Source organism: Scyliorhinus torazame, chromosome 13, assembly GCF_047496885.1.
Source record: "Scyliorhinus torazame isolate Kashiwa2021f chromosome 13, sScyTor2.1, whole genome shotgun sequence".
Classification (NCBI taxonomy): domain Eukaryota; kingdom Metazoa; phylum Chordata; class Chondrichthyes; order Carcharhiniformes; family Scyliorhinidae; genus Scyliorhinus; species Scyliorhinus torazame.
The window spans coordinates 82,202,587-82,219,632 of NC_092719.1; the positions used below are offsets into that span (position 1 = coordinate 82,202,587).

The window sequence follows — 17,046 nt, forward strand, 5'->3', positions numbered from 1 at the left end:
CTGCAGGTAAAATCAGCAGGGACACTAACGGCATCCCTCACCTCAAACATCCTGCAGGAGGAACATTGCACTCCCTTCCCTGCCATCCCTCTAACTTTCTACCAAGATCTGGCTAACAACTAAATTAAATTTTTTATATTAAAAAAAATATTAATAACAATAATAAAAGTGGACCAGATGGGGTTTTCCAACAATCGACAATATTTTCATGGTCATCATTAGACTTTTAATTCCAGACGTTTTAATGAGTCTTTTTTGACGTGTTGGGATTCAAACCCAGGTCCCCAGAACATTACCCTGGGTCTCTGGATTATTCGTCCAGCGACAATACTACTACACCACCCCTCCCCATTCACCCATCTAAGCCATTTTTTGAAGAATCATCTGTTTGTCTCGACACTGGGAGGATTTCCATCCAATCTTTTGCAACGGTAACAGTGTATTGAGGTCAGGTAGGAGTGTGCAGAGGGACCTGGGTGTTCTAGTGCATGAGTCAGAAAACGTTAGTACGCTGGTGCAGCAAGTTATTAAGAAGGCTAATGGAATGCTGTCCTTTAATACGAGAGGAATTGACCATAAAAGTGAGGATGTTATGCTTTGGTTATACAGGGCATTGGTGAGACCAAATCTGGAATATTGTGTGCAGTTTTGGTCTCCTTATTTAAGAAAGGATGTAAATGCATTGGAGGTGGTTCAGAAGAGGTTTACCAGATTGATACCTGGAATGAGCGGGATGTCTTATGATGAAAGATTGGATAGGCTGGGCTTGTTTCTTCTGGGGTTTAGAAGAATAAGGGGTGAGTTGATTGAGGTATATAAGACCTTAAAACGGTCTTGACAAAGTGGTCATGGAAAGGATGTTTCCTCTTGTGGGTGTGACCAGAATTAGGGGGGGCACTGTTTTAAAATTAGGGGTTGCTCATTAGGACAGAAATTAGAAGTTTTTTTCTTTCCGAGGGTTGTGGAACTTTGGAACTCTTTGCCTCACAAGGTGGTGGAGGTGAGGGCATAGAATATTTTTAAGGCAGTGGTAGATAGGTTCTTGTTAGGCAAGGGGATCAAAGGGTATTGGGGGTAGATGGGAATGTGGAACTTGAAACACAAGCAGATTAGCCAAGATCTTATTGAATGGCAGAGCAGGCTCAAGGGGCAAAATGGCCTACTCCTGCTCCTATTTTGCATGTTGGCATGTGAGCAGACCCATTTAACAGCCTGTTCTGGGTCTTTACCTGTCTGATTCAATTCCCCTAGTTAAATGGGTACATATAATCTGAGCAACAGATATTGTACCAAAGCAATGCCAACATTGAAACCTTTAGTGAGACAGGGCAGCTCAGGCTGAGCAGATTCTCCACCAATCTAAAAAAATATGGTGGGGCGTGGACATGGAGGGATTTAAAATTATTGGAGGCCTTTGGAGACCAGGAGCCAACGTAGACCAGCAAGTACAGGGGTGAGCGGGACTCGGTGCAGGTTAGGACATGATGGGAGACTTTTTGCAGAGTATTAGAATAGTCAAGTCTGAAGGTGATAAAAAACACGAATGAGGGTTTCAGCAGATGGTCACAGATATTGGCAACATTAGGGGGTTGTAAATAGGTAGTCTTGATGATGGAACAGATATGCAGCGGGCAGCTCAGCTCTCGGTCACTTAGTACACCGAGGTTGCAAACAGTCTAGTTTACCTTAGAGCAGGAAAGGGAAACCTACAGCCCGGAAGCAACATCGGCCCACCTGGGTTTTGAGTGCGCCCCAGGAGACGTTTTGTTTCCCGTTGCCTAGGTGCAGGGTTACCACATTCCGCTGATTTCTGTTGGTGTGTTTTTTTTTCCTACCAGTATGACTGAAGTGATACGTGCGTAAAGCAAGGGCAAGTGAAGTGAGGTGCATGTTGATTGCTCACAACTTCGACTGAGAGCCGTGCGCTCCCTCTGCGTCCATTTGACGTTGATGATAGTTCTATTAATATTTCATTAATTGAGCATTTTCTACAACTCATTCTGAAATATTCGCCATTTGTTAAATGTATTTAATCTTGTTCGTGGGATTATGGTTAGTGAACAAGCCTGATTTCAATCTGATGGCCACTCACTAGCCTAGGTTTCCCATCACTGACTTCGAGGGTCGGCAGGGGATAGGGAGGGGAAAGGGGTTTGTGGTGCGGACTGAAGGTTACTTTTTTGGTCTGAAAGAAATTGGGGTGGCACCTATACTGGATATTGGTCAAGCAGTCATACAACACAACACACTTTAGATTCATAATGGTGCCCTAGAGTAAAGGAGTGCAGAAACAGAAATGTTGCAGGCAAAGAATACCTTGTGAGTCATTCAGGTTCTATTGCACAATCCCAGAATGTAGCAAAATAAAACTCTTCAACAAATGGTTACCTGTAGTGCTCCTCTTGTAACGTCTGAGTGATGATGCGAAAGTCGCTGTTAAATTGAACTTTCAAATGTCCAATGTCCTCTGACAGTTGTGATTGTGTTTCCTTCATTTCTCGGAGCTCATCCAAGATGGCAGTCAGCTTGTTCTGTTCTCTTTCCAGCGAGTTGGACTTAGGGCTTGCTGCAAAATCAGAGTTGCCATTACTATCTCCAGAGACGCTTCCACTGGAGCACTCATCATCACTCAGGTACTTTGTCTTAGACACCAGCATGGCACTCCCACTGAAGGCCCTGGGCCCACCTTCCCGCCGGAAGTCCTCCATCGAGTTTTTCAGGTGTGCAATATTGTCGGCGCTGCCAAACTTGTTGCGGATCAGGTTGGCAATTTCCCGCGGCTTGTTGAAGACAAAGGACGGGGGAGTCAGGGTCACCCCTGGGAGGCCTTTCCCGCCTTCCATGCTCGGGCCTCCCACAGTCTCGTTCGCAGGCCTCGTACAGCTGCCGCTCCCCTCACGTAACCTCTCCTTCGAGTTTTGCGACCCGTTTTGCTCCACATCCTTCAGTTTCCGGTGGTAGTGGTCGAACTTCTTCTGCAGCCCCGCAATGTTCTGCGCAGATTTCTGGTTCTTCTTCTCGAAGACCTGCTTGATGCGCCGTGACTGCTGCTTGTCTGCGTTGTTTACCAGCTTGAGGTACTCGGCCACATTCTCATCCCGGTGCTCTTGCTCGATCCGCAACTGCTCAGTGATCTTCAGAATCTTCTGTTTCAGCTGGTCCACCGTCAGTCGGTCCCGTTGAAAATCCAGCAGCCCATCTGTCACGCTGAGATTCAGGTTGGTGTCCGAACCCCCTCGACGCATGTTTCCTGGCAAACTGAGCCTGCTCATCTCTGTCCCAACAGCCTGAAATATCAATGAAGTAGATGAGTAATTACCACAACCTCTGTTCATCCTCAAAGCCATTAAACTGGTGATTCCGTGGTCAGTACTGTCTCTGATCAAGTTTCACTCCTTTTTAAAAATAAATTTAGAGTACCCAATTCTTTTTTTCCCAATTGAGTGACAATTTGTCGTGGCCGATTCACCTACCCTGCACATCTTTTTGGGTTGTGGGGGGTGAGACCCACTCAGATATGGGGAGAATGTGCAAACTTCACACGGAAAGTGACCCGGGGCAGGGATCGAACACGGGTCCTTGGCACCGTGAGGCAGCAGTGCTAACCACTGCGCCACCGTGCTGCCCTATCAAGTTCCTGGGACTTGAGCCTATAATCCATGTTAACATTCCAGTGCAATGCTAAGGGGATGCTGCACTGTCAGAGGTACCATCATTTGGATGAGATATTATACCAAGGCCCCATCTGCCTTCTAAGGTGGATTGTAAATGATCTGTGAGGGATCAACACCTTTGTTTTTGTAAAATATATAGTGATATGTTCATTGCTTGCTCAAAAAAATTCAAACTGAACAAAGACCTAAAGTGGCTGAGGAGATTCCTGGTGGTATCAGAGAACCTCGGACCTTGTTATCTCCGAAGAGTCACTAATGGCCCCCTGTGCGCTGCATGGGCTGAATTCAAAGAGAGCTATAAAACGGCCAACTGCATTTCATATCCCGAGCTGGCCAACAGGAGTCTGCTCATCTGCTAAGACAAAGGACCCCACAACCTCTCTTTCAATTTTTAATGGTTGAATCATTTAACAATCTCGGGGACCCAGGTAAGGGACATCCATCACTTGTCAAAGAGAGGGTGGAGATGTGGGTGTCATGTGACATGGACCTCTGGCTGGCAAAACCAGTAATATTGCCTTGCTGAACTACAAAGTCTCGGTCTGTTACTTTGCCACCTAATTAGCAGCCTCACAGGCAAGGAGCTCCGGCCAGGTGGGACACCAGGCCCCATCTACACAGCTTCTATTGGAAATTCTGTACCATCACCTACAAGACTGATTTATCCAGTGCCTATCTCATCTCATGTAGTCAACACTGCCGGAGAAGTAACTTATCCAGCATCGTTTTTTAGCCCACTGATGTCTGTGAAAGAATACCTTATTGGACTTTGAATCTGGACTCCAGAACCCAAGTGAAATGCTATTTCTTTTCTCTGCGCTCTCTACACTGTAAATCTTGCTTTTCTCTATCCTTTTTTACTGTATGAATACAAAGAAGGAAATGTTGCGACCCTCCTACCCTGTTTTGAGTGTGTGCAATTAAAGTAACCCTTTGAGTTCATCGCACCTCAAGTTTGCTGTGGGGTTATTAAGAGAAAATTGGATACACAGAAACAAAGGGGCTTAGAAACACACCACCTCTAATAAAGGGGGAAACAAATCAAAAACACCTTACTATTTCCGGATGAGTAATGAGAAGATAAATTAGTGGTGTATAAATTAACCCCCATCCGGCAACAGTTTTGGAGAACAGCAGGATAATTCCTCAGGATAATAACAAACAACACCTAAATAAAACAGATTATCTGTTTTTGGAAGCTTGCTATGTGCAAATTGACTCTGCCATTTCCTACACTATTACACTTCAAAAATACTTAAACGCCTTTGAGACAACACATGGTCATCAGTGCTACATTAAAGAAAATACTTTTCTTTTGATTTCCTCTTTCACCTATTCCTCTTTTCAACCAGCCCCCCCCAAAATGGATCTTGTCCAGTATTCCTATTTTCACAATTCGTGCTTCACCATTGCTGCTGCTAGTCAAGTCAGACCATTATGATAAAGTTGTTGTTACGGCGACTTCTAAACTCAGAGAACCTCCGGAGGGGTCTCAGTGATCTCAGGTAATGTGACCAAGATGATAAACCGCGTGGACTTTCATCCTGGACAGCGAATGCCATTCAATCACTACAGGCATGCAGCAGCGCACATTACTCTCACTGTCCAACACACTTACAGTTTACAGCGGAAATAGTGATAAACTGAATGAGAATAAAGGAACGCTGAATTACTGCTTCCTAATATGAAGCTACTTGTTACACACTATATAGCAGAGCTAGCTTTAGTAATCAAGAGTAAGAACCTTCACACTTTCCATCTCTTCACTCCAGTGACATGGAGATCAAAGTTTCAAAATCCTGGAGCTCCCTCCTAATAGCACAGTGGGTGGCTCTAAACATACAGACTGCAGAGATTCGAGAAGGCAGCTCACCACCACCATCTCCCCAGGGGGAATTAGGAGTGGGCAACAGGTTTTGGGCAATATTTTAACCATGTCACATCACAATGAGGAACCGTTTTAACAATTACAGCTGATGGTGATGATAATAATGGTGCAAGATTAATAGAACAGAACATTCACTGAGGATTTACAAAGCTTGCACTTTAATTGATTCTTTTTCAAATAAGCAACAATTTAGCATGGACAATCCACCTACCCTGCACATCTTTGTGTTGTGGGGGTGAGACCCTCGCAGACGCGGGGAGAATGTGCAAACTCCACACAGACGTTGACTCGGGGCCAGGATCGAACCTGGGTCCTCGACGGCGTGAGGCAGCAGTGCTAACCACTGCGCCACCATACCACCCACCAGTGATGCCCATATCTCACAAATGAAGTTTTAAAAAATTATTTTGCCTTATCCAACCAGCAGAAAGCAGGTGGCCGGGTAGTTAAAACTGGCTAGGTGACGGTATTGGCATCCTACCATCTTCATTTTTAAGCTGCACTTTGAAGAGGTAGCAAGAGTACAAACCAAAAATTACTAGCCTCCCATTGTAATTGATTTCTGGTCTGAAGACGGGAAAATGAGAACCAAAAACAAAGGTCCAAATGGATGTGTTTTTTAAAACTAGGAGGCACCAGAAAGCAGCAGAGTTATCGGGGCTCCCCAGGCTCTCCCCTGTGGCACCCTGACACCCCCCCCCACCCCGTTCCCCACCCCACATGATGTACCCCCTGCCAGCAAGCCTTCCTTTAATATCTCCTACTGCCCTTCACTCCCACCCTCCTTTCCTCTCACCTTCCTGTCATCCTGCTCTTGCCTCCTCTCTCCCACCATTCAACCACCAGGTTATCTGGCCATTATCAGATTGCTGTTTGTGTGAGTTTGTTGTGCGCAGATTAGCACAATTGTATTTCCTGCATCACAACATTTAACCACAATTCAAAATGATTTCATAGTCTGTAAAGCGCAATGTGGTGTCCTGACATCATGTAAGGCACCACATGAATATTTTTTCACCCTCCCCATCCTGCCGCCTTTCCCCTTCCCCTCGTGCCACTCCCTCTTACCACCCTACCCATCCCCTCTTGCCACCCTCCCACTCTCCCCCTGCCGTTTCTCCCTCTCCCCTTTTACCTCCTGCCAATCTCCTTTCCGCTTTGCAGCCACCCAACCCAACCTTGGACTTCAATTCAGACTGATAGTGCCAGTGAGACACTGATGGTGATAAAGTTAGAACTACCAAGCCTCGTGGTGCTGAGCTCAGAACTGGGGGGGGGGGGGGGGGGGGGGGCAAGAGAGAGTCGAGGTTGGGGGTTGTAGAAGAGGCTGGGGGCACGGCTAGAAGGATTGGGAAGGATCTGGGGAGGTGCTTGACGTGTTGCGGGTGTCGGGGTGGGACTGTGAGGGTCTGGGAGAGGAGCTGTGAGAGGCGGGAAGTGCTGGACAGTCTTGGGGATGGGCTGGGGGTGAGACTGTGAGGGGCTGGGGGAAGGGCTGTGTGAGTTTGGTCTTGGCCCAGTCAGTCCCACTCCAAGTGAATTTCCTCTTTGTCATTGTGCACCAGTCAGCTCACTCGGTGCAGATCAGGAATTTCCTCTTGCTCTCTTCACCTCTAAGACCACCTAAGGCACACTTTAACCAAGTTTTGGATCACCCTCCTCAGATCACTACCATAGTCTTGGTTGCTGTAAAAAGCTTTTAAGGGATAGCAGCATGACATCACTACAAGGGAAGTGTGTCATGTAATCCAGTCTCAGGTTCACTTTGGCCTGTGAGCAGAGAACACAGCACAGAGCTCTGCTGCCGATGTCTTCAAGCTTTCTACTTATGTGTAACTGTTCCCACGTGCCTACTCTACATGAACGTGTTTATACAATGCCTTCTGAGTGATTGGAGTCATTATCATTAAAAAACACAGGGCAGCACAGTGGCGCAGTGGTTAGCATTGCTGCCTCACAGCGCCGAGGTCCCAGGTTCGATCCCGGCTCTGGTCACTGTCCGTGTGGAGTTTGCACATTCTCCCCGTGTTTGCGTGGGTTTCGCCCCCACAACCCAAAGATGTGCAGGCTAGGTGGATTGGCCACACTAAAATTGCCCCTTAATTGGAAAAAATGAATTAGGTACTCTAAATTTATAAAAAAGAAAAAAGATTCCATAAAAGTTGTATTTTCCACCATGTTTTGAAAATACAAATAATTTTGACAGAAACCGTATGAATAATCAGCTCGATATCTCTCACTGACTCCACTAATTGAAGATTTCATAGACACAGATCGGTCACACGATACTTACTGTTAATGGTATTGGTATTGAGGTAATGGTGTTCGTAATGAGGTAACGGTGTTGGTATTGAGGTAACGGTGCTGGTATTGAGGTAACGGTGTTGGTATTGAGGTAACGGTGTTCAGTAACACCATTACATAGAAACATACATAGAAAATAAAAGCAGGAAAAGACCATTCGAGCCTGCTCCACCATTCATTATGATCATGGCTGATCATAGAGTTCAATACCCTGAACCTGCCCTCCCCCATATCCCTTGATCCCTTTAGCCCCAAGAGCTATTTCAAATTCCTTCTTGAAATTACACAGTGTTTTCACCTCAACTACTTTCTGTGGGAGTGAATTCCACAGACTCACCACTCTCTGGGTGAAGACATTTCTCCTCACTTCTGTCCTAAAAGGTTTACCCCTTATCCTCAAACTATGACCCTTGGTTTTGGACTCCCCCACCATCGGGAACACTTTCTAAATCTACCCTGTCTAACCCTGTTAGAATTTTATAAGTTTCGATCGCCCCTCACTCTTCTAAACTCCAATTAATATAATCCTAACCGATTTAGTTTCACCTCATATGACAGTATTGCCATTCCAGGAATCAGCCTGGTAAACCTTCGCTGCACTCCCTCCAGAGCAAGAACATCCTTCCTCAAATAAGGACACCAAAACTGCACAAAATACTCCAGGTGTGGCCTCACCAATGCTCTATACAATTGCTGTAAAACATCCCTATTCCAATACTCAAATCCTCTCGCTATGAAGGCCAACATACGATTTGCCTTTTTTACTGCCTGCTGTAACTGCGTGCTTACTTTCAGTGACTGATGCATGAGGGCACCAAGGTCTCCCTGAGTATCCACAACTCTCAATTTATTAGTGTCACAAGTAGCCTTACATTAACATTGCAATGAAGTTACTGTGAAAATCACACCCATTCAAATAATAATCTGCCTTCCTATTTTTGCTACCAAAGTCTACCTCGCATTTATCCACGTTATCCTGCATCTGCCATGCATACGCCCACTCACTCAGCCTGTCCAAATCCGGCTGAAAAATCTCTGCATCCTCCTCACAGTTCACCCTTCCACCCAACTTTGTATCATCTGCAAATTTGGAAATACTACATTTAGTTCCCTCGTCCAAATCATTAATAAGTAATGTGAATAACCATTGGGGTCCTAGCACAGATCCCTGTGATACCCGACTAGTCACTGCTGGCCAATCGGAAAATGACCCATTTATTCCAACTTTTTGCTTTGCGTCTGCTAATCAGCTTTCTACCCATCTCAAGACACTTCCCGCAATCCCATGCGCTTTAATTTTACATAGTAATCTGCTATGTGAGACCTTGTCGAAAGCCTTCTGAAAGTCTAAATAAACCACATCCACCAGGTCTCCCTGGTCAACTCTATTAGTTACATCTTCAAAGAATTCCAATAGATTTGTCAAGCATGATTTCCCCTTCATAAATCCATGCTGACTTTGTCTAATTATAACACTGCTTTCCAAATGTTGTGTTTTGAAATCCTTGATAATGGACTCTAATTATTATTTTGAATTGACCAGGCCGATTGCTCCTGAATTAGTTTCCCAGGTTTTGAAAGCGGCCAGCATCATTTCAAACGTCCGGTGGTGCAGTGGTTTTACTATTAACGCAGAGGTCTAGCCTGATAATCCAGAGAGCCTGAATTTTAATCCTTTCACGAAGTGGAAACAACTAGGAATAAAATGCTTCAGCACGGGGGCACAGTGGTTAGCACTGCTGCCTCACAGCACCGAGGCCCCAGGTTCGATCCCGGCTCTGGGTCACTGTACGTATGGAGTTTGCATATTCTCCCCGTGTTTGCATGGGTTTCACCCTCACAACCCAAAGATGTGCAGTGCAGGTGGATTGACCATGATAAATTGCCCCTTAATTGGACAAAATGAATTGGGTACTCTAAATTTAAAAAAGGAATAAAATGGTTGTTTCAGCAAAAAGTAACAACCAAGCTGCAAAATTTTGATTAAAAGCCCAACTGATTAATTCATAAATCCAAGAGGGAATTCAAAAGAGAGTGGCGAGAATGTGGAACTCATTGCCACAGGAAGTGGTTGGGCTGAATTGTGGGGATGGATTGTAAGGAAAATGAGACCAACACAAGGGAGGCAGGTATTGAAGATTATGTTGGTTGGGGAAAGGTGAAGTAGGATGGTAGGATGTTAGTGTGGAGAGTAAACACCAGCACAATTCTGTTGGGCTGAATGGCCTGATTCTGTGGTGCACATACTATGTTATGCCCTTTAGTGAAGAAAACTTGACATCCTTACCCAGTCTGGCCGACATGTGAGTCTTAACTCACGCCAACATAGTTCACTCTGAGCTCCTCTCTGAAGTGGCCCAGCTCAGTGAGTGTGCAATCCATCTCTTCCCCTGACATCCACCAACACTTACTTTCCTGCTGGGACCCAGAAGGTGACCCGACTGATTCCTCACTCCTCTCCGACTCAGAAATGCGTGAGCAGCCCATTTGTACTGGTCACGTTGCTGCTCTGAATGTAGCCCTCATCCTGAACTTCCACACTGAGACAGCAGAGGGAGTATGTGTGCAGCATTTGCCACACAGTGTATCAGTCCTCCCACAACAGAGGAAATTGGAGAGCAACTTAGAATCATCGGATGGTTACAATACAGAAGGAGACTATTCAGCCTGTCATTCAGCCTGTCATGTCTGCTGGCTCTATGAAAGAATGATTCACCTGGTCTTAATCCCCTGCCTCTTTCCCGTAGCCCTCCAATTTTCTTTCCTTTTTGGATAACAGTAAAATGTCCTTTTAAATGACGAGTCAATCTGCCTCCACCCCACTCTCAAACAGTGCATTCCAGATCCTAATCACTTGCTGTGTGAATCTGCCTCCTCCACAATCTCAAGACAGTTCATTCCATTTCCTAACCACTCGCTGTGTGAATCTGCCTCCACCACACTCACAGACAGTACATTCCAGATCCTAACCACTCGTTGTGTGAATCTGTCTCCTCCACACTCAGACTGTGTTTTGTAGATCCTAACCACTCGCTGTGTGAATTTGCATCCACCACACTCGCAGACAGTGCATTCCAGATCCTAATCTTTCACTTTGTGAATCTGTCTCCACCACACTCTCAGACAGTACATTCGAGACCCTAACCACTCGCTGTGTGCATCTGTCTCCACCACACTCAGCGACAGTACATTCTGGATCCTAACCACTCAGTGTTTAAAGAAACATTTCCTCATGCCTCCATTGTTTCTTTTGCCAACTCTACGAAACTTAAAGTCAGGATAGGAGGGGATTATTCTCAAAGAGTTTATTGTACACACACAATGATTGCAAATTATCCTTTTAAATTTCAATTCCGCGCCGCTGTGAGCTCTACCTGGTCCTGCTGCTGATTTGCAATAAATGTCTTATTTCTGGGGAGCAGGTAGCCCTCCAAATGTTCTGCACTCCACTAGTTTACAGTGCCAGGTTTTGTTTTATATCAGTGATTAGGCCACTTTAAAGAGCAGCAAGAAGTAACCACAGATTGCAGTATCTGAAGTACATTAGTGAAAAAAGTGTTGCTACAGCAATCTGGCAGCTTCCAGCCCCCGAGGTAACAGATTTGCAAGTGAGAATTGGAGGATTTCAAATATTACAACCCCATTCAAAAAAAAGACAAGGATAAACTCAACAGCTACCGGCCAATCAACCTAATGTCAGTGGTGGGGAAACCTTTAGTGACAATAGTCTGGGGGGAACAAATTCTGCTTGGAAAATCATGGGTTAATAAATGATAGACAGATTGGATTTGTTAAAGGAAAATTGTGTTTGACTAACTTGATTGCAGAGACGGATACCTTGATGAGAGAAGTGCAGTTGACGTTCAAAAGGCATTCGATAAAATAACAAGTAATAGACTTGTCAGCAAAATTAAAGCCCAAAGGATTAAAGGGTCAGCAACAGCATGGGCACAAAATTGGCCAAGTGACAGGAAGCAGACGGTAGTGCTGAATGGTTGCCTTTCAGACTGGAAGGAGGTGTAAAGTGGAGTTTGCCAGGATCACGGCAATTTTGATTCATATTAATGATCTTGACTTGGGTTCATGGGGAATAATCTCATAGTTTGGACCTAGCACAGAACTCAGAAACGTAGCAATCAATATGCAGGGAAGTAAAAGACTTCAGGAGGCCATGGATAGACAGGTGAAATGGACAGATCCATGGCAGATGAAATTTAATGCTGGGATGTGTGAAGTGCTACATTTTGGCAGGAAGAATGGGGAGACACAATGTAAAATAAATGGTGCAATTTTTAAAAGGGTGCAGGAATAGAGAAACCTGGGGGCTGTATGTTCACAAATTATTGAGGACATGTCAAGAAGGCTATTAAACACGCGGATGGGATTTAATAGTAGAGGCATAGAGTACAAAAACAAGAACACAATGCTAAATTGTTATAACCCTCTGTTTAGGCTTAGCTGGAGTATGGTGTCAGGTTCTGAACATTAAGCTTCAGGAAGGATGCCAAGACCATGAAGAAGGTCCAGGGGAGACTTAATAGAATGGAACAAGCAATGAGGGGCTTCCGTTATGTGAAAAGACTGGAGCAGGTGGGAGCGCTCTCCTTGCAGCAGGGGAGGTTAAGAGCAGATTTACTCGAGAAGGTCACAAGTGCAAATATGTTTGATAGAATAAATAAGTAAATAAATAAATGAGGAGAATCGGTTTTCAGTGACAGGAGGATCAGTACGCAGAGGACAGAAATTGAAGGTGATTGGTAAAAGAACCAGAAGCAATATGACAAAACAATTTTAGAATGCAGTGAACTGTTGCGATCCACATTGCTTAAAAGAGCGGCAGAAGAAGATTCAGCAGTAACTTTCCAAGAGGGAATTAAACAAATACGTAAAGTGAAAAAAATTACTGGGATATGGGGACAGAGCAGGTGAGTTTTACCAAGGAGACAATTTGGCTTTGTCTGCTTAATCAATCTTGGAAACTATGAAAAATGATGGAAAATATACCATCCCTCCTTGGGGAAGCAATGGTGTAGTGGTATTGTCACTGGACGAGTAATCCAGAGAGCCTGGGCTGGGGGCCTGGGTTCAAATCCCAGCAAGGCAGATGGTGAAATTTGAATTTGATAAAAATCAGGAATTGACAGTCAAGTGATGACCATGAAACCATCATTAATTGTCATAAAAACCCATCTGGTTCACTAATGTCCTTTAGGGAAGGAAATCTGCTGTCCTTACTTGGACTGGCCTACACCTGACTCCAGGCAATGTGGATACCCTCGAGGATGGGCAATAAATGCTGACCCAAATTTTAAAAGAAACCCTAGAGTGGATGACTCCATTTCAACTTAAATATTCAGCTTAACAAGGTTTCCATTGTGACCCGGTTCCCACCCGGTGTCTGAAGGATGTGGGTTCAAATCCCACTGCAGGAATAACACACTGAGGGTGTGCTGCATTGTCACGCCCTGTCCACTCTCTCTCCGGTGGACATACAAGTGCCCATTGGCTCTGTGAGCAGGCAAGATCGCTCCAGTGCCCTGGTCAATATTTATCCCTCAACCAACATGGCTAAAAACGGGATCATTGTCCCGTTGCTGCTTGAGGGATCTTGCTGTGTGGAAATTGGCTCGTGTTTCCCACCTTGTAACAGTGACAATTGGACTGTAAAACGCTTTGCAATATTCGGAGGTGGTGGTTGGCGCTCCACTGATTCAAGTGTTGTCTTTTTTTTTAAAAGGAAAAAAGGCAATGTAAGGAATCAGATTAGGGAATGGCATGGTCACATACAGTCTGTGATCAACACTCAATCCCAATGCTAAACCACAGAAGTGGAGAAAAATGATTTAGGCGGACTCGAGCACATTCAACTTCTCCCGGAGACACCCTTCATTTTTTACAACAAAACTTTACTGACATGTTTCTGCACAGACTTTGCCTCCTGCCGCTCAATGCTGGAAACTAACGCCCCGATACGGGGTAGCACAATAAAAACAAAACCTCACCACTCCAATCCAAACAGGCAATCAAAAAAGTAACTTCTGTCTCCTTTGCTTTTGACCAGCAGCAGAATTCTGCTGCAGGCTGGTTTCTTGGGTCCAGTTTTCACTTCCTAGCTGCTGTTTGACACTGTGCAGGGCGGGGGTGGTCGAATCTTTGCCAAGTTAATCATTCGAGTTCAGCCAGATAACACATTGTTTCAATAAATCAATAGTCCTTGTCGCGAAATACAGCAAACCTTCGCCAAGTCTCCTTACCTGTCTTCCAAACCGATGTGTGTGCAGATTTCCCTCCCCATTGTCACCGAATCTGCTCTCTCTCTCTCTGCCCGGGGGATTATCAGGAAACTTGTCTAACCTGTACCTGCTCCACAATAACATGCAACACCTTGGCTGCCTAGTCGATGTGAGGTGGAGCACGGTTCCATTGGCTTGGATCATCCCTGCAAGAAAAACTCGACTCGACTCCTGAGCCACTGGATCCTGCTCCAGGTTTTCACGCTGCCCCTGTCCTATTTAGTTTACATGCCAGAGGATATATGGCACAGAATCAGGCCACCTCGTCCACCCTGGGGGTTATGCTCCAGTCCAGCTTCTTCCCACCTTTTGTTTATCTAAATCTATCCGTGTAACCCTTTATTCACTTCTCACATATATATTTATCTAGCTCTCTCTTAAATGTTGTTCACTAAAATCCTTGTGGTAATGAGATCCACATATAGAACAAAGAACCTACAGTGCAGAAGGACGCCAGTCGGCCCATCGAGTCTGCACCGACCCACTTAACCCCTCACTTCCACCCTACCCCGTAACCCAATAACCCCTCCTAACCTTTTTGGTCACTAAGGGCAATTTATCATGACCAATCCACCTAACCTGCACATCTTTGGACTGTGGGAGGAAACCGGAGCACCCGGAGGAAACCACGCAGACACGGGGAGAACGTGCAGACTCCGCACAGAAAGTGACCCAGCGGGGAATCGAACCTTGGATCCTGGGGCTGTGAAACCACAGCGCTATCCACTTGTGCTACCGTGCTGCCCTAATTCTCACCACTCTCTGGGTGTAATCACAAGGCCTGTGGGGATACCCTATGGGTCTAGTGGAATATGAGCGTCCCCACTTTGAGGACAGACCCACCCAGCTGGGGCTCCTAGGAACTCGGTATAAAGGCCGGCCCAGTCAGGGACCAGCATGTTGGTTGTCCCAACGGGACTGTACTCTGCAAATATATTCGTTGCCATAGGCAGACATTTTGTGACCGTAATAAATCGCCGTCCACCTTACCATTCAGCTTCCTGTGTCCCAATACAGGGAATTCCCTGTTGGAGTTCTTGGTGATGATCTTATATTGATGGTCTCTTTTTTCCCCCCATTTGTTCACGGGATGTGGACGACGCTGGCTGGGCCAACATTTATTGACATGAAATGAAAATGAAAATCGCTTATTGTCACAAGTAGGCTTCAATGAAGTTACTGTGAAAAGCCCCTAGTCACCACATTCCGGCGCTTGTTCGGGGAGGCTGGTACGGGAATTGAACCATGCTGCTGGCCTGACTTGGTCTGCTTTAAAATCCAGCTATTTAGCCCAGTGTGCTATTGCCCATCCCTGAGGGCATTTAAGAGTCAACCACATTACTGTGGATCTAGAGTCACGTGTAGGCCAGAGCAGGTAAGGACTGTTGCCAATCGGCACCGGAGACGCCAATAATGATGCTCTTTTTAATGAGTGGAATACTATCCCACCAGCGTCACCAATAATGTTGCCAATCGGCACCTATAATGTTGCCAAATTAACTAGATATGGCAGTTATTAATGATAATATTGCTTTTCAGAGTCGCCAGGTATCAAATGATACCACCACAAGGCTTTACTGTATCGATCAAAGACCAAACAACCAGTTAGTCAGTTCAAGTTCAAAGATAGTTTATTTATACACAAGGATTACTTCGACATGCAACATGAAACATGACAAGTTAAACTACACCTAACAACTACAATAACCTATACTTAACTTCAAGGCAACCAGCTCTTTGCAGATGAACAAGGCCATTGTGCGGATCTTGCGTGGCTGGGTAGAAGAAATGGCTTCGTTTCTGCTGGGCTCATCCGTCTGGTAGCGATCGTTGGTCTTGAACTTGTCTTCTGGTCGTAATGCTACACTTGGTTTTAGGCGTAGGCCGGGGCCAAGAGAGACCGAACACATGGTTGTGTCTCTTTTTATCCCTCTGGGATTTTGCGCTCTTTGGGGCGGGCCTTAGCTTTGGACCCAATAATTCGACAGGTTTCGATCACTGCCTTCGATTTTGGCCAATAAAGAGGCGGGTGCCATGATGGCTGGGCGTGTCCTGAGCGGTCATTGACCTTGGCTGTTTGGGCTCCCTGAGTAAAGGGAGTGCCACCGGTTAGTCTGCATCTGTATTGGTTACCTGAACCCCATTCCTTGGAGAATTGAATTGAACCCCATTCCCTGTAGCTGTGAGGCAGCAGTGCTAACCACTGTGCCCTCGTGACACTGCATCTGCAGCATTTCCAAACAAAAGTAAAATATTGCAGTTGCTGCAAATGTGAAATAACATCAGGAGGTCAAGTAACATTTACAGAGAGAAAAACAGGGTTGATTTAGGGTTGATGACATTTTATCGGGATTGAAAGTTAAAATTGAAGTTTGGCTTCTCCGGAGTGAAATCAGGGAGTGTCTTCTCATACAGAGAGTTTTAGGAATCTAGCATCTTCTCCCACATGAGGATGCTGAGTAACAATTGAAATTTTCAGGACTGAGCTGAATAGACTGATCTTGTATAAGGTTACAAGGGATTTTGAGATGAGCAAATGAAGTTGAGGTACAGATCAGCCATGAGATTGAACAATGGAACAGGCTCAAGGTGCAAATAGCCTTCTCCTGGCACCAGAAGAAGCCAGAGAAGCAGGAAGAGAGGGAGAAAAAAGACTATATCCCACTTTTCACAACCACCAAATGCCTCAAAGCGCTTCACAGCCAATGAAGCACTCTTGAAATGTCGTCACTGTAGTATAAGGGTCTGGCACATATAGGATTAACGTTGGACTGAGTATAGTACCACTCACACAATTATGTAAAAGAGCACATGACCCATTCTTCGGGGTCAGCTGAGTGTTGGACAGAGCTGTGTGCATAAGCAGGCATGGAGACAGTTCTTATCT

General features: G+C 45.3%; 1 protein-coding gene across 5 annotated transcripts in view; it reads right to left on the reverse strand.

Moving 5' to 3' along the window:
* The window catches only part of tmcc3 (transmembrane and coiled-coil domain family 3), a 243,912-nt gene that overhangs the window by 20,415 nt on the left and 206,451 nt on the right, over positions 1–17,046 (reverse strand). For 3 of the 5 annotated variants that reach the window (XM_072471878.1, XM_072471879.1, XM_072471882.1), the window contains exon 2: positions 2,389–3,287. In XM_072471878.1, the coding sequence (XP_072327979.1) occupies positions 2,389–3,287 (899 nt within the window). Of the gene's footprint in view, positions 1–2,388; positions 3,288–13,868; positions 13,993–14,120; positions 14,272–17,046 lie in introns of those variants that run through there. The other 2 variants (XM_072471877.1, XM_072471881.1) reach the window with 2 other exon arrangements.